The sequence below is a fragment of the Chroicocephalus ridibundus genome, chromosome 5 (genome assembly GCF_963924245.1).
Source record: "Chroicocephalus ridibundus chromosome 5, bChrRid1.1, whole genome shotgun sequence".
Classification (NCBI taxonomy): Eukaryota; Metazoa; Chordata; class Aves; order Charadriiformes; family Laridae; genus Chroicocephalus; species Chroicocephalus ridibundus.
Window position 1 is genome coordinate 73,577,730 of NC_086288.1, and position 23,017 is coordinate 73,600,746.

The window sequence follows — 23,017 nt, forward strand, 5'->3', positions numbered from 1 at the left end:
GCTCCTCCCCAAGCCTGTAGCGTTGCTTGGGGTTGTTGTGACCGAAATGCAGGACCCGGCACTTGGCCTTATTAAACCTCATACAGTTGGCCTTGTAATTTGTGATGTGATTTGACTAATCACATCTCCTTTAGAATAACAAGCAGATTTTGAGTTTGAATTTTATTCGTATTTATTTTCGCAGATTATACATGGTTTATCTGCTTTATGTAACTTGATTACAAATGTTTTTGAAAGCGAGAAGCATACTGAAAGCAAAGCTGACCAAGTAAAAGTGGACTGTAATAATTCTGTTTTGTTTCAAGGTATGAAATAGTTTTATCCATTAGACATAGAAAAATTTAATTCTGTAGGTCAGCTTGTACTTCTGGAAGTTACGCATTCAAACTTTACAATGCCGATTCTGTTTCAGAATAAATACCTTGAAAAAAATCTTTCTTATATCAATTTTCAAAGTGTTATCTTTGAAGTTCTGATTTGATTATTACCCCTGATACTTTTGAGATTCAACTGATATGAAACAGGAAAAGAAAAAAGAGTGCTATTATTAATGAGCTGGAAAGAATTAAAACTCTGAACAGTTAAAAGAGCAACGCTTTCCTTATTTTTCTTATTCTCTTTTGCTTCTAGAAATTACTTATTTGCACAATCCTCCTCCTGGTTTTGTATATCACACACAGACTTTGCTGAGGGTGCACTGTGCAGGTCCAGGTCATTAATGAAGAAATTAAGCAACGCTGGCCTCAGCGCTGACCCCATGGGTACACCACTAGCGACTGGCCTCCAGCTGAGCTTCGTCCCACCGGCCACGACCCTTTGAGCCCAGCAGCGTAGCCAGTCTTTCAACCCACCTCACTGTCCTTTTAGGATGTACATCAGCGGTTTGTCTAAGAGTATATGATGGGAGACTGGGTCAAAAGCCTTGCTAAAAGAAAGATTAACAATATAAACTGTTCTCCGCTACCAAGCTAGACATTTTGTTGCAGAAGGCTGTCAGGTTGGTCAGGCGTGATCTCTCCTTCAGAAATCCATGCTGACAATCCCCAACAGCATTAGATGTGTACTTTTATTACGTTAATGTTCTTTGTTGTTCATACACCGAGTCTTTGGATACGGAGTAGATCTCCTCCTAAGTTAATGAACACACTGTTTACAATGGTTTGGGGGAAAATTTTTCTTTGCGTACCAAAGGCCTACAAATGAGGGCATCGCACAGCCTGACTTATAAGGAATATATTTCAAGTGATCTCAGCAGCACCCAAACCAGGGCTAACAGACTAGCTTTATTTTAGGTAGATAAAGTTATGTTACATACTTTGTGCTTAATGGCTTACATGAATATTTCCCCCCCTCAACAACTCCCATTTTTTCCCCTTGTTCCATAGTTCTAAGGTTTCTACAGAGTAGCAAAAAGTAAGATCTACCTAAAGTACATAAAATGCGATGTAAAGGATAAATGTTGTTCTCCATGAAGAAAAATGAGCTAATTCCTGCGTAAAGAGATAAAGGAAGATATAGATTTTTCTCCTTTTCATCTCTCTTGCAAGTCATCTACTTTTACATTCCTGCTTTGGATCAGATTTTCTATGGAAATATTAACAACAATTTTTCTTCATTTTAAACATACCGCATTTCTTTAAATATTGCTTGGCCTCTGTAAATTTCAAATACGTTACTTCAAAGTTGTTCAGGGGAAAAAAAAAAAGAAGTCATTCCTCAGCTTAATATGTCCATATAGTTTAAACCGTTCAAACCAAATACACTTTAAATGAGTATTAGGATCAGACAAAAGACATGATGAACATCAAACTGAAATATCATGTTGTTCCACTGAAATTTGCCCCAGTGGAATACAGATGTATTACATGAAGGAAATACTTGGAAAACTAAAAATGCAGTTGATACCGAAAACAACAACAAACCTCAGAAAAACAGTTGCTACTTCATTAACTTTCACACATCCTTCTGAAGAAGTGCTCCCAAATCAAATTCAGTTCCTCAGGCTGGTATAAAATTGGGTGGATATAGGCTATTCATTACTTTATTCATGAGCTGTAGTCAACCAAAGTAAAAAGCTTGGGTAATATTAACTCAGAATTTTCGGTATAACAAGCAGAGATCCTCCTTGACTGAACAACAAGTCACAGTAATAATAAGAGGCGTACAGGTTGACAGGAAAAAACTCTTTGTTCAAAAGATAGAGTTGTACAATTGGATGACCCCCAGACAGGTTTCAGTGAAGTATAGCAAATCAAGGACAAAATCATGAATCATGAAAGTTCTTACCAGCTGTCAGTGAAGAGCGAGTACAGTCAACTCAATTTCAGAGTGGCAGTCCCTACAGAGACCACCTACAAATATAAGTGACTTGTCCCTTGGCAAAGCTTGTGATTAAGAAAACCTTATATCTTGTTCATAGCCAATAAACTGACACTGGGCTTTCAGTACATTGGAACTGCATCACGTTGAGAGCCAAAATGACTTAAGGAGTCCTTTATGCCGCAATAATGACTTTATTCTCAGTGACAGGTGAGTGATGCCAAGGGCAAGGCTGAAGAGTAGGTATCAGAAAAATGAACTGGGAAGCTTTTCAGATCTTATCGGAGAGGATTGTGACATGTAGCTGCAGAAACAAACATTGCACTTCAGAATGAGCAATAAAGGTGGCAGATTCTTAGGTGCCTTTGTGATTTTTTTAATAATACAAAAAAAGGTGAGCAATGACATCTTGTAATTTGAGTTTCAACGATACCACAGTAGTGGCAGGATTGCAGGAGTCTCAAACTAGTTTTACTGCATGGCAATGGGGTATCTTACAGAGCAGAAAGGAGAGTGGATATAGCAAACAACTTGGCCTTAGAAGAACATGTTTCAGGGAAGGGTGGGGTAACACGTTCCTCCTCCCCAGTCCCAAAATCGACAAATACAACATACTTGAAGGACCTTACAAGAGATTATGAACATCCTGCAAGAAGGGAAGACTTTGGAAGCTACAGCTCAGTCAGTCTCACTTCAGGTCCTAGGAAGATTATGGAGGAGATCCCCCTGAAAATCACTTCAAAACGGATGAAGGAAAAGAAAGCAGTTGGGAAAAAAATGAGAATGGGTTTAGTAAGGACAAGCAGCACCTGATTTGATGATCTTGCATAGTGAGAAGACTGCCTCAATAGACAAGAATAGTACATGTCTTTCCTCAACTTCAGAAAGGCTTTTGATGTGATGTCCTATGCTGCTTCTTTATGACCCTATCAGGGAGAGAAGCTCAACATGGCAAAGCAATCCTCCCTAGTTTAAGGGACAACAAGCTACTTATTTTACCTGCAATGGAAACAATTTAACAAAGAGAAAACTTGATTTTCTTCAACCCTTAAGTACCCTACGTGCTAATGAAAAAGATCAATAAAGCCAAGGATACATTCTTAAGAAAACACCATGAACTTCTTTTATTGTTATATGACAAGCTAATAAAACCGTACTTGGATTGTTTCCATTCACAAATGCAGTAGCATGGATGCAGCAGTAAGATGATAAAGAAATTTAATTCAGAAGTGAAATATTGTAATAATTCAGGTTATTGCATTATGTGTTATTGGATTTCAAGCATCTCATTAATGATACACTACAAAGAACGTAGTTTGCATAGTTTCTTTGCATCATGTCAACGCAAGTGATATAAACATGGAAAATATAACGTTGTCTAGATTAAACTTACTGGTTGCAGGCTAGTGTTCTATATTCAGACTAAAGGTATACGAATGGACCAACCATAGTCAAATTGAAATTCTCAGTAAAATTCAATTCATAGAGTACGTGTACCCTTGTTTCAGAGATATAAAGATGTCAATTCAGGATCCAACGAGCCCTTATCTGCTCAGGTTCTGGTGTATCAGTTCGAGTTCTGACATGCAGTTAAGTAATTCAACGAAAATACAGAAATATCTTTTTTGTGTAAACATAAGATTTTGGGCAGGAGTTCTGCAGACACCACTAACTGAAGAGTAGAAAGGACAAAGCAAGAGAAGCAAACTCAGGAAAACAGCACCATCTGAGCAGCCTTCTAATTTTTACAATTTCTACATACAAAACAGGAATTAATATTCAGTTTACCTAAGACCTGGATTTTTCATTACTACTTTTTATAGAAAATTGTACACTGGCAGGAGAAAAATATCACTAGAAGTTTTGTTTTGTTTCTAAGAATTCATGCATATTTGTTCTCCAACTGACTTAACTCAAAGTGTTTTAGCATTTACTGTTAATATTCAGGGTTTTAGTGAAGCAATCACAAGGTAAAAAGCAATTTGTCAACTTACACACAAAGCTCAGTACATCTCTTATGATAAAGGCAGTTTAAGGACCGCATTAAAACCTGCCTACATGATCTTATTTGGGGATCCAGGCGTGCTGCAGGCAAAAGTGGTCATTTCAGCATCTGTAAGCATATGTGAACTTCACCCCAGCCACCCTTCACATTTAAATTGCAGCAGCGCAGAGCTCAGTTCAGCCCAGCTACTTGACAGACTGCCCGGGGCTCTCATCAGAAGTAGTTCACGATCAGAATCGGCGGTGAACCCCGCACTACCAATAAACACATTTTATCAGCTCAGATCTAGCTAACTAAAAGATAAGCTCCAGTACATGTGTAAGAACTCCACTCATAGAATCATTTAGGTTGGAAAAGACCTTTGGGATCATCAAGTCCAACCATCACTCGTCTCTCTTAGCCATAATCATAGAATCATAGGATTGCCTAGGTTGGAAGAGACCTTTCGGATCATCTAGTCCAACCATCAACCCAACTCTGACAAAAACCATCACTAAACCTGGGGCTGTGCCCTGCTGCTAATGTCACTGGTCTTCCCCTATAACTCTGCTTTGTGCTGAGCAATGGGAAAGCAGCGATGCCTTGACCTGCAGGGCTGAGAGCCCCCATGGAGGTCTCCCAGAGGCCATTCTACAAACCATGGCGCCAGCGGAGAGGAAATACACCCGGTCCACGAAGTTATTACTGAATATGTTACAAGTCGCCTCATGAGTTAATCAAATGACGTCACTGTAATGCCCGTGTTCTTTTAGAGAGGAATGATTAAAGTTGCTTAAAGACCGAACTCTCTTTTCAGAAAATAAGTAAGCAACATATGCATGTAAAAGACTGCAAAGACATCAGCTTCAAATGAGTTTTTGATTCCATGGTATGTTTTAACTCCCGTATGCGTCAAACTTAGGTCATGACTGCTTCCATGGAAAAGGCAGGAAAAAGCATTCCCCTCTGTATCACCCTACGGAAGCATTAAACGCCGGTGGCCAGGATAGCTCTTCAGAATCCACTGCCTGCATTGACTAGGTCTCTAGTGACTATGAGAGCTCAGAAAACCTGGCTGGCTCTTAGATTTCTACAGCACCAAGGTCAATTCTGTAAGCAATGAAACAGCTAATGTCACATGCAGATGCCACACGCCTGGGGAAATGCCATGCAGAGACATCACAAATCCCTACCCTAAAGCTTAACACAGCTACAGGGGGCGTTTTCATCATTCCCTCATGACATAAACCTTTGTATACACCTCAAGTTACTGAAACTTTAGCGCAACTTACTGAGCAAGTTGGCAAAAGACTGGAACGTGCACCTAGGTCACAAGACTGCAAGATGAGAACTAAGTCTATGTACATCCCACTTTTTTAACAAGTGTTTTAATGTTAATAGGTATAAGTAGACCTGAAACATCAAAAGTATTTTAGTTGAAATGCTTTGGCCACCTAATGATAAAGTCTCTCTTTTTTCTTCTGCTGGTTTGAGGGCACTTACTGACAGGTCTATCTGTTTTTCATGAGCCTCACAGGACTAGTGTGACATTGTGTTAGGCTACCAGTAGACATTGCATCCTGTTCCTTTACAGTATTTACATTTCTGTGCATTTTTTCTCAGTTGGTTAGCAGCTCTGAGTGGAATCAGGACCCTACTTAAAGCTCTTATTACTCTCACTTGAAACAAAAGTTTCCATGTTTACTTTAACAGAGCCAATGTTCTACAATACAAAGACCTGTGCAAGCAAATATCCCAAATCATAACTTTCACGTACAGTAATAGGACATGGAACAATCATAGACGCCTTCCACCTGCAGAAAGGAACCGGGAAAAACGCACAAACTATAACTAATGTTCTGCAACCTCTAAGAAAAAGTATGCTCCCTGAAAGATTATACAGCCTGCAAGTTTTACACCAATGTCATAAAGTCCACAATATGCAAACTAAAGAGGTTCATGATTTAGGCATGATTTTAAAAGGATTTGTTGTACTAGATATTAAGGTCTAACATAACCCTTAAAATATTTTTTCTATTTAGATATAGATAAAAGGCAAATTATGCTAGTTAATTTAATGAATCCTGGAGTTTCAAAATTGTAAAGAAAATACTAGAGGATTACAGAATCTACTGTAGAGGTGCTCACACCCTTCCATGGCAAGGTGGTGTAGGAAAAAATAAACCCACAGCCAAAGTTCCTTTTTGTAGACGTCTTTCCAATTTTAAAAGGCAGAATCTGGTCTAATTGGATTTATTCTTGGTAGCAGTGTTTGGTACTTAAATGGTCATTTCTGTATTTATGCGTTAACTGTTCCGTTTTTCTTTCCTCCTCAAAATTCTGATCAATATGAAAGCTATGATATTTGCATTTATTTAGAAATAATTCATTACCAAATGTTTGATTATACATTTATCTTAGTTAGTTCTTCATATTTTTAGGTACCATTATAAAATAAAAATCACAAACAAGATTTTGTAACTAATTGTATGTGTGGTGAGTTGCAAAGTAAAATAATATCTGTTCAATAAAATGATCAAAATTCAACATTGCCGGGGAATATTCTGTTGTTTAAATATTGTAGAATTTTTCACTACCTAGGACAACATTGCTACTCTGTTAAACGCTGGAAGATCTTAGTTTTACAGAAAGAGAGGACAAAGAGCCTACCTCACACATCTATTAACACAAAAGTATACTAATTAAGAGAAATGGGAAACTGTCATGACCTCATTTTTGAATGTACTTGAGAATTTTTCAATATACATAGAGGACAGATTGCAACCGACAGAATTTCCCACAAAGGCATTTAGGGTCATTCCTGCCAACTTTTGCAGTATGCACACTAAAATTCTCTGCAGATGTTTGACTGAAAACCATTGTAACGTTCCTCTCTGATCGTAGGTCATCACTTGCATGGTGAAAAGAACTTAAGAGATTTCCAGTATTTCAATTTATTTTTTTTTTAAATTCATTGAAAATGTTGATGTAAACAGCACGACTGACCACAGAATTTTGATTGTCTTTTTTCCTCCGTAACAACCTGCTGCTATATGACAAAGCCATAACATTTAGGCAACATTAAAAATGGTTTTCTTTGAAAAATTAAATCCTGGAGACGTGATGCAGTTTAGCAAAATCACCTGTACTTGATGAAGGGGAAAAAAAAAAAGGGAAGAAAGAAAAAAAAAAAAGAAATCATACTAGCTAATACCAGAAAGAACTTAAGCATATACAAAACCATTCCTTCTTTCACTGTATTTTGCACATATCCCTAATCTTGTTTTTCTGGAGTTCACACTAAATGAAGAGTCAAAGGTTCCATTCCCAGTGCTGAGGTCACTTGAAGTATAAAATATACATGCTTTGAATCTCCTTTCTTTAAGATAAGACATTTCTTTTAAGAGGCAAGCAAGGTTTCAGAAAAAAAAAAAAAAATCATCTTTGACATGAAGGAAGTTTTCACTGTTAAGGTATTCTCAAAGCAAATCTCTACTGATTGCTAATTTAGGAGGTGTAAGAATTAAACTTTGTAGTTTGAGACTGAAGAGATTAATTTATATTAGCTGTAAATTAAGAAAAAAAAAAAAGATGAAAAACACCTACCTTTCGGGAATGGATTTCTTTCACGTATAGTGGAAGTAGAAATTCAGATATTCCTTCGAGTCGTATTCCTTTTTTAGTGACTCTCAAATTTCCCATTCCATCCTACAATCAATAATATATATATATATTCACTTTAGGAAATAACCTTATCCAGAACAAGCTAAAAAGAACACAGTAGCTGGCCTAATACCTAAAAATAACGAGTGCTGTCCCACTGTCCCCAGCTCTCGTGATAATCTTGGACGGGAGCTAAATGGGGGGGAATTTACAGGCAAAACTTCACCTAGGGCCGAGGTATTGAACTGTACAGCCTGGTGGTGAACTGCGTACGTTGTTCTTCGGCTGCACCTAGCGCAAGGTTACAAATGTAGATCGTAAGTATTCCTTTACTGTAGAGGTGAAGTCAGATACTGATTTACCACTGCTAAGTAAAACAATTAGTTAATTATCTCTCAAAATATATATAGCATTTGGTAAAGAAATCTATCATTTTTATGCAGCGAAACGTTAGAAAAAAATACTATGTCATTGTTACATCTTGACTCAACTGTTTTTGCTTTTCCCAGCTATTAAAATACTTAGGAAAATATAGGAAGAAACATAGGAAAGAAAATATCATTGTTATGTCTTGACTCAACTGTTTTTGCTTTTCCCAGCTATTAAAATACTTAGGAAAATATAGGAAGAAAGAAAAAGAGTTTTTTTACTAGTAAGTAGTCGCTCATCACTACTAAGAGCATGTTGCTGGTGAAAAGAACAACTTCAAAAATGCTGAGGGTTATTTTTGTTGGTTTGTTTTACTTTATCTGAATAGAAATAGGAAAGGGGCCATTGTAAACGTCTGGATGGAACAGGCAAACCAAATGGTTCAATGTTCAATAAAATATAAGCGTAGAAAAGTGGCATAATAAGGCTTCAGCTGTTTTCTAACAGGAAAAACAATGAAACCTGCTCGATACTTAAGAGACAGGATCATTTTGCACACCGATAGAAATTCAAGACGTTTTATCCCTGGATGCTTGTTACTATATTCCTGACAGAAGAAAATTCTTCACTGTACAGCCAGTGGAATTCAACTTGATCCACTTAAGTGCAAAATTAGCAACTTTACCTAATTGCCGATTAAATGTTTTGAAGCCATTGCTGACTCTAGTGTAGCAGAACAGTAAGAACCTGTGTTTCTGCTCTGCTGGCTGAATTGTGAAACAAATAACCCCCACTTGCCGGGCAGCCATAAACAGCTGGATAACAGTGTCCCCAACCGCCATAGCTGAAGCTGGAAGAGGACACTGAATTAAACAACATTATACTTATCTAAAGATAACGTAGCCACTATCTCACTATAGCTATTCCCTTTCTAAAACAAACAACGATGCCAGCATGGCAGGTATCTGATCGACACCACCGCATCCACATCTGAAACATTACGAAAATGTGAATTCTTTAAGACAACAAAAATAATTACATGTTATACGATGTAATTCAGCTAGTAGTATTTCCCAAACACAACAAGGATACAGCGATAGATAGCTTTCCACACTGCGACAGATTTGCAAAGAACATACTGTTGGGAATCATGCCTTCCCAGGTCAGTTACAGCACTAGAAGCCTAGATGCCTGTGACTACAAAACCAGAAACTACTAGAGTGAGAAAATAAGTACAACTCCTTTCCAAAGCAAAAAAACCATGGAATATCAAAAGCTACTAGTAAGGCTATCTATAATATAGAATACACTTGTTAAAGTAATATGGCACCAAGAGAAATTTACGGACTCTGTAATAGTCCATATAATGTTTAGCAAAACTTGTAACTGATTACGTAAAGCCAAGAACTGTCTTTTTGTTAGAAAAAGTGCTATTTGTATTCAAACTATTTGCTGTGGTTTCACCCTGGCCGGCAACTAAAGACCACGCAGCCACTCACTCATTTTCTCCCAGTGGGATGGGGGAGAGAATCGGAACAGTACAAGTGAGAAAACCCAGGGGCTGAGATAGAGACAGTTGAATAGGTAAAGCAAAAGGAGCGCACACAAGCAAAGCAGAATAAGGAATTCAATCCCTGCTTCCCACGGGCAGGCAGGTGTTCAGCCATCTCCAGGAAAGCCGGGCTCCATCACACGTAACGGTGACTTCGGAAGACAAACGCCAGCACTCTGAATGTGTCCGCCCCACTCCTTCTTTCTCTGGCTTTATACGCTGAGCAGAACATCACAGGGTATGGAATATCCCTTTGGACAGTTGGAGTCAGCGCTCCCGGCTGTGTCACCTCCCAAATTTTGTGCCCCCGCCCCCAGCTCACTCGCTGGTGGGGTGGTGTGAGGAGCAGAAAGGGCCTTGACACTGTGTAAGCACTGCTCAGCAGGAACTAAAACACCCCTGTGTTATCAACACCGTTTTCAGCACAAATCCAAAACACAGCCCTGTACTAGCTACTCTGAAGAAAATTAACTCTACCCCAGCCAAAACCAGTACGCTATGACAGCTGAATTATCAGATAATGCTTCGTAAGGAAGCGATCCTATATTTTTAAATAATTTTCTTAAATCAAGATACGAGATGTCTACACAAGCCATTTCACATACAAAACCTCAGGCATTTGTAGGCTTTCTAACAGAGTGCAATACGAGATGGTGGTGTCTATTTTTGAAAAGGAAGTAAGATGAAGAAATTAGACTTTGCTTTTGGGTGTGCAAACCGCATTAATACCTGTTAATTCTAATTTTCAGCAATCCTGTTTTTCTAGATATGCCATAGTAATAGCATATAAAATCATAATAGGAAAGAATAAACCGAGAAAAGGCAACACCATGCTGTATTTTTGGCAATGAATAAATACTCAGCAAGAATTAGGTACCTAGGATACACACACATTTTCTAACTGAAAAGGCAAATTCAATATGTTGTTTTATCTCCTTCTGGGGAATGTTTGTAACTGTCAGGCACAAAATAATATTCACAGTAGAACGGGGAAGTGGGGGGGAGGTGAAAAAATACAAAGTGAAACTTCCGGAAAACTGGAAATGCTGAAATTAAGGTTGCCTAGGCAAATTCCGCCTGTTCCCTCTTGCTCGTGTATGTCTGATAAAGTCTATAATTCTACATAACATCTACCTGCTGAATCCCAGCGAATTCCACACGAGGCTGGCACTGCTCTTAATCAGCATCACCTCACTATTTTGCTTTACCTCATTAATTTCTTTGCTCCGCGTTTATTGTACTCTGTCAAAACCCTGCTTTGAAGGCAGTACTGACAGTTTCCCTCTTGGCTGCTGTTCTCCTAAGTGTTTATTACTAAAGTTACACAGTTCTTCACAACTACTAATTAATTTTCAAAATACTTTCAGTGGCTTTATATTGAGTGATACTGTTTTTATGTTCCTGATAGGGAAGCGAGGCACAGAAATTAATTTGTTCGCTAATTTTTGCTACTTATCATATTTCCTTTGTTTATTTTCAGCAGTGGGAAGCCAATTTGTATAGCAAATTTGAACTGTCAGAATCTCGGAAACAAACTAACGATAGAGCCTATGGTTTCCATAAAGGCTTCCCCTCTTCCAAGTGAGGTTTCTAAGCCCTCGTTCTTTATTTCTTCAGCAGTGAGCTACCCACCTACCAGAGACCAACAGTCTGAATGCAGACAGACTCTGGACGTAGTTTCAGTAAAATTACATTATTCAATACGAGGAGACAGACACTACAATCCGGACTGTAAGCCACAAATTGTGTTATAAGACATAAAACTGAAATAGGGTGACTGTGACCTTAATTGCTTGATCAATGCAATAATCTTCCAGAAAGTAACTTCCTGAAATGTGAAATGACTGATATGAAGTCAGACTGAATAGTAAAATAAAGAAAATATTATGACGTGTACCACTACGTGCTTAATGAGGCTCCCCCCGTTCAAAGAATCACTGCCTAGTACATTTTATTCAACAATAATTCCCCATCCAGTTTAAAGAGGGGTTGGAATAAGAAGAGGGTTTTTTTTCCACTGAGTTAGAACCATACTGTTATAGAGAAAAATTCAAGGGTTTTTGGAAATAACATAACTCGGTCAAAAAGTTATTAGGATCGAAAAGATTAATCAGAGGAAAGTCCAGTCTTCTTGGCTCATTTAACGCACTTACAGCCATGAAGATCAGCTTAACTTTGAGGCTCCCCCAGAAAGCTGAAAATTAATATTAAAGAGCTTAAAAAAGAACCACAGAAGAATTTCGTCTTAAAACATACTTGCATCTTCCTGTACATATAATTTTAATGTAATATTATTAGTATAATTAATTAGAGGCATTTCTTCTGCTATTCTTCCAAATAAACTGCCTAAATTACTTTATGCTTTCCAGGCAATGAATACTCAGATTATCATTTTGGTGTGATCTTGATTTATTGAAGTGCAAAAATGCACTTGAATGAATTATTCCAGTACTTTCTTACAGTAAGTAAATGCTAAGTTCACGTACCGGGGCTGGCGGAGATGGACTTGTTTTCTTCCTGGCAGCCTGTGTGGTGCTGTTTTGGATTTGTGGCTAAAACACTGCTTGTAACACACCAACGCTTTGGCTATTGCTGAACTGTGCTTGCACAGCACCCAGCCTTCTTCTTTTTTCCCCCTCTCTCTGCCCCCCAGCAAGTAGAGTGGGGATGGGCATGGAGTTGGGAGGGGACACGGCTAAGACAGCTGGCCTGAGCTGGCCAAAGGGATATTCCATACCCGTAACATTATGCTCAGCAATAAGAAGTGGTGGTACAGGAAGAAGTTGAGGGGAAAATGGGATTGTCTTTCAATGCTGCTCTGCTCAGAGGCTCATCAGTCTGTGGTAGGTGGTGAGTGATTGTCTTATTTCATTTTTATGATTATTCAACATTTATGATTATTGTCAGATTGCTATTCCATCTATAACTTTGTTTTTCTCCATATAAGAAAATAAAACAAACCACCAGTGACCCTGCCTCACTTCTTTTGTTCTTTTCCCTACCTACAACATTAAGAAAAAACAACTCACTCATCGTTACATATATTATTAAGAATAGTAATAAAATCATCACTATCGATACTTTATAGCGTTCTTCCATTATATACAATTTCAGTTACAAACGCCAGAAATTCAGAAAGGCAACTGTTAAAAACTTAAAATAAGAAAACTAAACATTTATTTTATGCTGTTGCTTGTCTTATAACTGCATCAATCTAGGAATAGTTTTATTGAATTTGAACACTATGTTAAAGTCAATGAAATCCCAAACAATGTTTATTATAAACCTCTGATAAAGAGAGTGTAACTTTTGAATCAGAGCACATTAAAAGAAAAAATGCTGAGAGCCAAACAACGAATACTGACATTCAGAACTTTTTCAAGCTTTGACCTGTATATAAATGGGTAGAGATTAATGCTCTCAGATGGTCTTGTAAATGGTATATAAGAAAGTCTGAAGTTAATTCACACTGTCTTTAAATAGGGAATGATCTTTTAAAAGATTGTTTTTTCTTGACAATGTGCTGAAAATCCTACAAGGGAGTACTACTTACAGGGTAAGTGCTATTTCTGCCAAATAAACTATGAAAGCAGCATATTTTATGATAACTACAGATAGCAGAGGATATGACAGAACTATAAATACCTCTCAACAAGCCACGAGGTTGGCTAAAACTACAATCTATCCTAACTAGTCCTGTACCACACACATTGCTATAAATGAAATGTGCTGTGTTGTGCTTTCTTTTCTCTGTCCTTTTTTTTTTTATTATTATTTTTTTTTTATTTAAACACTAAGGCATTCTAAGGAACAGGTAGAAAAGGAATTCTATACAAATTGCTGACAACCAAGAAGCGTGCAAGAACAAGGTTAGCAATCTGCATGACGGCCAGCTGTCAGTGCCACACGAGAGAAGAACCGGGGACCCAGGGCAGGATTCTCAATGCTGGCTTGGAAGGTCTTTAAGCTACAGAAAGGGCAGGTTTGAAGCAAAGCTGTGAACTATTTAAATTGGAAATAACATTTCTTCTGGAGGACAGCAACTAAATCTTACAACTCACTCAGCCAGATGAAATAAAACCTCTATGCATGAAAGCTGGATCAAACCCTTATCTTTAATGTTACAAAAGCCTGCAAATCTATGGGTAGTACTGCTACGTGAAAGATGTGAAACATCTACAATACCTACTTAAAAGCACAGAATTCAAAATTCCCTGGTCTGGAGAGAAGAAGTAGGAGCATGTGATACTGCAGTACAGAAATTAAAACTCTGAAGTGAGTTGAGAACAGAGTTCTGCCAGATCCTCCAATAATTTGTCACGTATCTCACAAAGTAGGCAGTCGGAAGGCAGTAAAGGAGCCTGTTAATTCAAATACAAGCTTTTTTCCTTAGGATCGTATACTTGAACTTGCATCCACAAGCACAGCGAAAAGCAAATTAAAGTGTTGGTTAATCTGAACTGACTAAACCACGAATAAATAACATTTTGTATTTTAGTTTTGTATGATATTTTCCCTGTTTTCCTTAATAATAAAATACATCAAATATCTGGTTCAGTACTTCACAGTAGGAACAACGAAGTAGTCGGTGGGCCAGGAAATACATTATTATCAAGAATATCCAAGCTTTTCAAAAGTTCTCCTGTTAGATGTGATATTCTGCTCGTTTTCTGAGTATATATTTAAATCCAAATTCTGTCTCCAAAAGCTCACAGTATGAAGAGGGGAGCACTGCACAAAACATGGATGAAGGGAGGAAAAAACCAAAGTAGCGTTTAAACAAAGTACCTAAACACAACGTCCTATAAATTAATAAGCATTCACTGCCTGTTGCCTCGCAGGCATCATAGCAGAGGCTAAACAGGAACCTGGATGATGTGCCTGCAGCTCTATAAAGAGCACCGATGAAACATCTGTAAGTGTACAAAGATACTACGCAAAAGAAAAAAAAAAAAAGAGAGTAATTTGTCAGAAGAAAGGTGGCTGAAGCAATGAAGCAGTGGTGAATTATACTGATGTCGGAAAAAGAATACTGAATTTCATATGGTGGCGCAAAAAGCAGATAATGCAGAAGGACAGTGATTGGGACGATTAGGAAGATGAAAGACATTAGGAGCTACGTTGTTGATAAAATGGAAGAGATACAAAAAAGGCTGGGGGAAGACGACAAGGGATATTATTTGTATTGTGTTCACATACACAAAAAGCTGGATTTCATAAACAGAGTTGGAGCATAACTCCAGCTGGAGAAAAATGGTCCTTGGACACGGTTATGGATGTACAATCGAAAGAAAAACCGTTGTCAGCTACAATCCTGCACAAAGAGAAAAACGGTAGCGGTATCAGCAATGAAAACAGAGTGCATTTTCCAGGACTACCAGGACAGGGAACTGTGAATTTCAGTAGCCAAAAATAAAGGTAAAATGATAGAAAGATATCCAGGAAAACACACTGGGATGGCAAAAATCTGGATTGATGGAAACATTTGCCTTCATCCATCTGCTGGATGGATAGAAAAACTACTATAGTACAGTGCAACAACATTTAAAGGGATATAGACTAAGAGAAAAATAACCGGTGGAAATTCAGTATTGACAATGAGTTTTTAAGTGGAAAAAGCTGTTAAAAAGAAAAACTCAGACTTTCATCCAAACTAAAGAGAATTAGAACACCCTGAATATATTTTGTCCTTCAGAATGGTTTTCAGTGCGTGGAACACGGCCTGGCTTCTTCAATTATAAAAGTAATCTTGAAATGAAAATAAAAGTCTATCTGTGCATATATTAATAGAAAATATACACCTATCCAGACCAGACAATAAAACTCAATGCATCTTTCATGCTTAAAAGTTTGATTTTATTCCCTGGTCTAGGTAGTTATGTTATTTTTGATTCATAGGTAGATGTGTCATTTGATGTCAAGGCAGAATTCTATGTGATCTGTTCTTATAAACTATTCCAGATAAAGGTACGATCTTCCTGGAACTCTAATATTTATTATTAATGGTTATGGGGTTTTTAAACAATAAATTATAATTTGTATGTTCTTAAAACAAACATAATAAATTAGGAAAAATAGAGAACCTAACTATGTAATCCTGCTCCCCCCCAATATCCGACATTCAGGAATTTAAACAATAACAAGATTTTCAGATCCACTGAACACCTGCAATTCATATAGAAACTATGTGGTGAGAAGGATATGAAGTCTAGACCAAAGAGTATTGAAATGAATAACCTTATATCTAACATCACTTAAACTTCTGGACATGAAACTAATTCTTTTCTTTATTTGGATACATGTTCTCTGCTCTACCATTTTATTCAACGTTCTGTTTAAATTAAAATTCTGTGATTCAGCTAATGTGTGGTCAGAACAACAGCAAACTATTTCTATCCCATTACAGCCTCTTAGAATCAATATTTAACGAGTCAGAACACTCCTCACAATTCCATACATCATGCAGGTGGAATGGAAGTAATGTAAATTTCCTTCTCTGTAATCGTCAGCAAAATTATTAAGCAAGAGCCAGTGAAGAGTTTCTGGTCTGTACAGAGTCAGTTACAGGACACCAGGAACCAGGTAAAGGCAGGCAAACAGGCTGGAAACAGAAAACACAGAGAGATGAGGTGATGAGGCAAAGAAGGTCTGTCTCTCATCCGAAGGTAAACACCAAAAATTGGTAAATCCAGAAGTATGACTCCTTTATTCATCATCTTTCCTCCCTTTCTTTCCATATATGAAGACAAACCGATTCCAGAAGGTGGTAAAGCCATTTTTTCAATAGGCTTTCAGTCTGGAAAACAAATTTTAAATATAACTATTTCAGTATGAACTGAATATTTCACCACGTGGCTATAACATGGAATTTACTGAGTGCTGAAGAAAAAAAAAAAAAGTAATTTTAAAAACTAATAAAAAAAAATAATCAAGCCATCCAATTATGGCAGCAAACATAAAAATAACGGAAGAGGGACCCAAAAGCAAGGTGGAAGAATCCCCTACCATCAAGTCCATACTCCTCCTGGCAAAGCAGGATCATGACTCATCTTACCACGAAAGGGCGAACCCAACGCCACAGAAAGGACCGGACAGCAGAAGTCTGTGTACTGATTGTGCTTTTAATTCTATCATTATTGGGAGAAAGCTGTAATAACTGCATGTTTTGGATGATAATTGTTAGTATCACTGTAACTGGACTAATGACACTATTTTGGTAAGACTGCTAATTGTTTAATTAGACTAATAATTAATTATTGGGTGTGGGTGTTTTTATTTAGTCTCCATAAATTGCACAGGTTATTTCATCTGCTTCCCTGCCTTTGAGGCTTGGTTGTAATTTCGACACAACATCTTGGAGATAATTTAGTCATGCTGAAAATTTAATCACACATTATCCTTGTGTATTATTTTTCAAATAAGTTGTTGCCTGACTTCAGAAAGAACAATGAAAAACTGCAGATTGCCAGCACACTGATATTGGAGGACAATAAAAAAAAATGCTATATACAAAAGCAGTCAATCTTTCTTAATAAATCGGTGAGAAATATTTACCTACAAGAAACAATGAGAGATCTGCACAGGCCCACTGTTTGTTGTGTACGCATCAGGCTTAATTAAAATTTTAGAGCAGAGGCTCTGCTGTTTCTCTAGGAGTCTCTACAAAAAATTTTTAGGACCTACCCTTCTCATGTATTCCAGTTCTTACACTGAAATAATGCTAGATTACCTAGCTTTTGAGAAGCGAAAACATGATTTGGACGGAGATGCCTCGTAATTCATTCAGTCACATACACAAAATAAATTGTGTTGGTGGGATTACGTGTTTGCACCTTGCCCTTTCAATGAGCCTGACACAACCTAAATTCCTACACAAACTCTGCTATATGCTCGTGCTGATTGCTACTTTAAAACACTTCAAAACTATTTTGGAAGAAACTAGCTAAACAGAAGGAGAGAATAATCATGTAAGACACCTAAACTTACACAATGACAGTTCCTCAAAATCCATATATTTTAGTTTATAACTAAAGTATAGTTTGCTACGGAAAACAAGATTTTTACTAAGCGTTTCAACCTTATTCTCCATTAAAAAAGCTGTGCTAAAACGTTCGCCCATCCCTAATACATATTTAACTCAAGTTTCATCTCACATTTCTACTGTGGTTTCCGAGCAATTCAGGACTGGGCATTACAAGACTGGAAACTCTGGGGCAACAAAAAGCAAGCACTAGACAAGCGTTAGTAACCTTTCCAGTAGCTTTTATTCCCATTCAGAAATGATAAAGCATGTCTCAAATTGAGTGGTGGGCTTAGTTGAGAGGTTCTGCAAAAGACTACTATTCTCTTGCACTACTGTAAAATCAGCTATACATTAGCTACGCCTGACATAATGGTTTGGTTTTCCTTAAAGGCAGATTCTCTACCTTCTTTAGACAATTCATTGTATTGCCTAAACTATCTTTATGGTTAGAAGCATTTCTTAATACATAACCTGAACCTCCAATCCTACAATGCAATTGCTTTACTTCTGTTTGTCCTTCAGATACATTATTCTTTAGACTAAATAACCACAATTCATTCTCTTTCCTTGTATGCCATTTCCATCTTAATGCTTCCCATTGCTCCTAATCTGCCCTTAATTCATCCACATCCCTAAACAGAATAAAAAAAAACCCCAAAACCAACAAATCAGAACAAGCACAGCTTTTGAACACTTACTGTAGCTAAGCAGAGAAAAATTACCTTACTTGTTTATTCCAGCATATCTGGGGGTTTTTGTTATATTGTTCTGCTATTGATTTATGACATGCTTAGAATCAGATGCTTGTTATCAGAACAAATTAATTTAAAGATTGGATTCCACAAACTGGATGGAAAATAGCTCCTCTTTGATGTACTCATTAGAGTACTTACACTGTATCTCATAGGGTCGAATTTTTTTTCCTCCTTAGCCTGAGACAACTGGACTCTATTGACGACTGTTATAACGACATTACTCTCATTATTGTTCTCTTCTCAGTAACAATCCAGTTTGTATAAATAATTTAAATTTTATCGGAAAAAAATTAAGTCGTTTCCCATCAGTACCCTTAACACCAAGATTCTTCGTCTCAAGAGATCTTCTAATATTACCAGAAAATCCATGCTGCTCCATCAGAAAAGAGTGAGGACCATTTTAAGATAAACATTGCAACTTAGGACCCTCATCTGCAGATTTCAGTCCTAGATTTAAAATATTCCCGAATTTAGATTGCAGAATCCAAAGAAACAGGATTCTGGAACAACAGGTGAATAAGAATAGCTAGGGAAGCCACTTAAAAGTTTTTTAAGATACAATTTATCAATTTTCTGTGGAATCCTTCATCTCAGGGTTGCTTATGATAACAACTAGGCAAAATGACCCAGGAAGTCCTTTCTTACCCTGTGTTTTCTTAATATTTTACACTCATGTATTAAGGCACATGTGCCTTCCTAAATAATTTCTTATCGCGTGACACTGTATTTGTTACAGAGGAAGGCTTAACTTACAATAACTTCACGTAGCCATACCACAGAGGTACTGAAGTACCTAGAGTCAATCACATCCTTCAGTAACTCCCTGGACTAGTACTTATATTCAGCAAAGTGTGCTTTTCTTACAACAAAACAAATATCATTAACTAGGAGCTATTATACTGCTTCCTTGATCACACTGTAGCAAAACACATTAAAGAAATCAATTTTCAAGACAGTCTAAGGGATCAATTACTGTCAAAATCAAAAGTGAGTATTTTAACGTGAGGAAAAAGCGTCCTATCAAACCTAGTAGTTGCAGAACTTAGGTTTCAAGAAGTGTGACTGTCTAACATCACAGCCTATATAGTATCTAAGTTTATAGTTTATACACATTACTTAGTATTCCAGTACAAACACTGCATGTTTTTCAAAACAGCTACCACATCTTTCAATAAGCAACACCTTGCTCTATTGATACACTCAATAAAATAAATGGGACTAAGAGCAAAGTAGCTTGCTGCAGAGATCCATCTCTTGCTATCAGGGCAAAGGAAATGAAAGTGTAAGAAATGCCACAAAGTTGCCGGAAAATAACTCCTCTTTTATCTAACAGCATGCTCAATAGAACACTCATCTCCTAACCGATAGCTTCAAGTTCCTTCTCTGCAGTCCAAAGGACTAAAAATTATAAACTCTGCTTTTTTGAGGAGTGTTATAACCACAACGATCAAGGGACTTACCTAATCTCCTTGCAGATAGCTCAGCATGGCAAAAGACTTTGAGAAGTTATCAATTATATTGGCAAACGGGAGAAGCCCTATGAAGGGGATAATTTCAAGAGAAATCCTAAAAACAAATTTACTGCATCATTTTGAGGGATGATAGTTTGTTCTCACATACCACAAACTTCCTATAATATCTCTAAACTCCTGGTGACTGAAGGACACCAAAAGCTATGTATTTGCCAATCAGCAGTTCAGTATCTCACGGACTTTTGTAACAGCGCAATTTGAGAGACTGACTGGAGAAGGGAGTTTTAGAAAGCAGAGTTTAGTATTACAATACAACCCTTTAAAAGCAGAGCATCGGGGTCATCTCTGTCATCAAATCTTTCTCGGTCTACAGTTCTGAGGGTGCAGGGTGGATACAGGGTGGTTACCTGCAGTTGTGTCCACGCAGGAACCCTAGAGGGGAATTCTTCAATCCAGGTTCTATGCTCAAACCGGTGAGCACAGCCCTGCACGCTTCTACAATCAGAAACTGGGAATGAAAGAATCCCTGCAAACATTCCTTAGGAAACTGGTAGAAGACCCATGAACAGAGAAGCCCATATGATCCAAAAGGAGATCAATAACATCCTGGGTATGAGGACTTCCAGTGAAAAAGTTGACCGGCTGAAAAGGAATGCAGGAGTACCACACGTGGAGGATGAATTGGACATGCTGCAGAGAAGCAGATGATTCGGGAAACAGCCAGTGGTCCAATACCCAATAGCAAATGAAGAACCCATCCCAGTGCTAGCAAAAAAGAAGCTATACATCCTTAAGACCAAGAATCATGAGTCTGAGTAGATCTAAGACTCAACAAATCACTTATTACTTCAGGCAGCTCATTTGTAATTACAGTAATATAACAATCTAGGGAGAAAAGGAGATGGAAGAATTCAAATTCATGTAGTACATCTTGTTGAGGAAGAGCAGTAAGGGAGCATGGATGAGTACACTTCCGAGGTTCAGGCCAAAGGGGAGAAAGAACCGCTAAGTGACTTCAAAGGACAGTTATAAATTCAAAACAGCATTGCCACTTTGGGATTTCCCTCCTGCACCAGAAGGATGGAGTAGATGATGTATTTGTGAAGAGTAAACCAGAGCACAGACCTCAGAGATAACGTAGGTTACGGACTAACATCCTTTGCGAATGCAGCGGGAGACAGGCTGAAAAGGAAGGTCCTGAAATGCTTTCATCAAAAGAGTAATGAGGGTAGGGGTTGCTCCACATTTGCCTCTAATTAACAGAGAAGAAACAGCCAAGAATGTGAAGATTAAGTGGTAATGTAGTCGAGATTGGTCACAAAAGGACAGAATTCTCAAAAGTTAGATTAGAAGGAAAATACCTCAAAACTAAACGCAATGTGTTACAAGAAGACAAAATTCAGTAAAAGGACTCTTAGAGAAGATTTCCTGGGAGACTTGCCTAAGGTGAAAAAGGAATTGTAGTGAAATGGTTGCTCCTTAATGAACCAATTTACCCAAAGGAGAAGAAAGGCTTCTAATAGATACTGAAGAATATTGACTTTTTTCTTTTTTTTTTTTTCTTTTTAAATTTCTTCTTTAGTCAAAAGGTCAATATAAATTGGTTCTCCATTTTAATTGGTGCACCAGTGATAAAGGATTAAGATCCTGCAGGGAAAGGATGAATGCACTTACAAATACTTGTATAAGCTAGGTATTTTCAAGCCAGCTGAGTAAAATGAACTTCACCCTGAGGTACCCAAAATCTGCAAGCCATCAATTATTAGCTAAAACGTGTCTATAACAGTGACATAGCTCAAAGCAGTAGAGCGCAGCAATCCCTCGTTTCCCCACTTACTCCATGTTGGCTCAGACTGTGGGGCAGTTTTTCTGCATGTGAAGGGGATTCCTTTTGGATGAAATTAAATCAGAAGATCTTTTCAAAGTGCAGCAACAGTCTCTAAAAGGAACAGAAAGGTCCCAGTCAATGTGTGATCTGCAGCACAAGCAAGTCCCACAGCAAGTATCAAGTGCACACGCACCGGCTCAAACCACAGAGACCTCACGGGTTCTTCTGTTTCTTGTGCCACGTAAAAGGCTAAAGGTCTTGAGGTCAGTAACCAGCTCACACAGATGCCCCTACCTCCTACGTATTAGACTAAGTCCTCCTATGGTTAAATATCCTTTTTTTTTTTTTCCCCTTCAACTGCTGTATCCCTTTTCAGCGCTTTTCTGAAGTGCTTGTCTCACCTGACATTTTTTTAATTAATAATGATTCTCCTTTTCCATCTTTCCTTCCCATTCAACTTCTTCGGCCTCACAGAAGATTCAATACATTGCAGTCACAGTGCCACATCATGGTGAAGAGTTTTGGCTATGCCCCCTTGCATCTGTAAATTCTGCGTCTGCTGCCGGTCATCCCCAGGACTTTGCACTTCCACCTGTCCAAATTCTGCACATCCTCTCTCATTTACTCCACCTCTTCTTCACACAAATGAACGACTCAGAGGGTGGAAGTCATTACTTTTGTGGTGCCCACCTGATCATTTGCCCCTGCCACAAGATTTAAGACACCATTTCTTCCGTTCTGAGCCTCTGTCTAGACAATATCCAAAATTCAGTCAGGAAGCAGCAGGCACTATGTGCTACATGTAAGTGAACAAGAACAAAAATAAGACTTGCTTTCCTGAAAAATAGCATGAGAACACCCATGTGCTCCTGTAATCTCCACTTAATGGATGAAAGGATGCTCTGGCACTTGCTGAAGCAACATTGGGAAGCCTACACACCTGAAAGCAAGAGTTTGTAGGATAGCTTTCTTTTGGCTATCTTTGAGCAACAGGGATGGTTGGTCCAGGGGACCAGAATAATCATAAAGTAAATAAATATGCATACCTATAG

At 37.9% G+C, this 23,017-nt stretch overlaps 1 protein-coding gene across 6 annotated transcripts in view; it reads right to left on the reverse strand.

Annotated features, from left to right (window-relative positions):
• Positions 1-23,017, reverse strand: part of SGCZ (sarcoglycan zeta) — a 494,345-nt gene that overhangs the window by 121,178 nt on the left and 350,150 nt on the right. For all 6 annotated transcript variants that reach the window (XR_010071324.1, XM_063336643.1, XM_063336641.1 and 3 more), the window contains one exon: positions 7,910-8,011. Coding sequence is in view for 5 of the 6 variants with exons in the window: in XM_063336643.1 (XP_063192713.1) it covers positions 7,910-8,011 (102 nt within the window). In the remaining variant the exon portion in view is untranslated. The remainder of the gene's footprint in view (positions 1-7,909; positions 8,012-23,017) is intronic.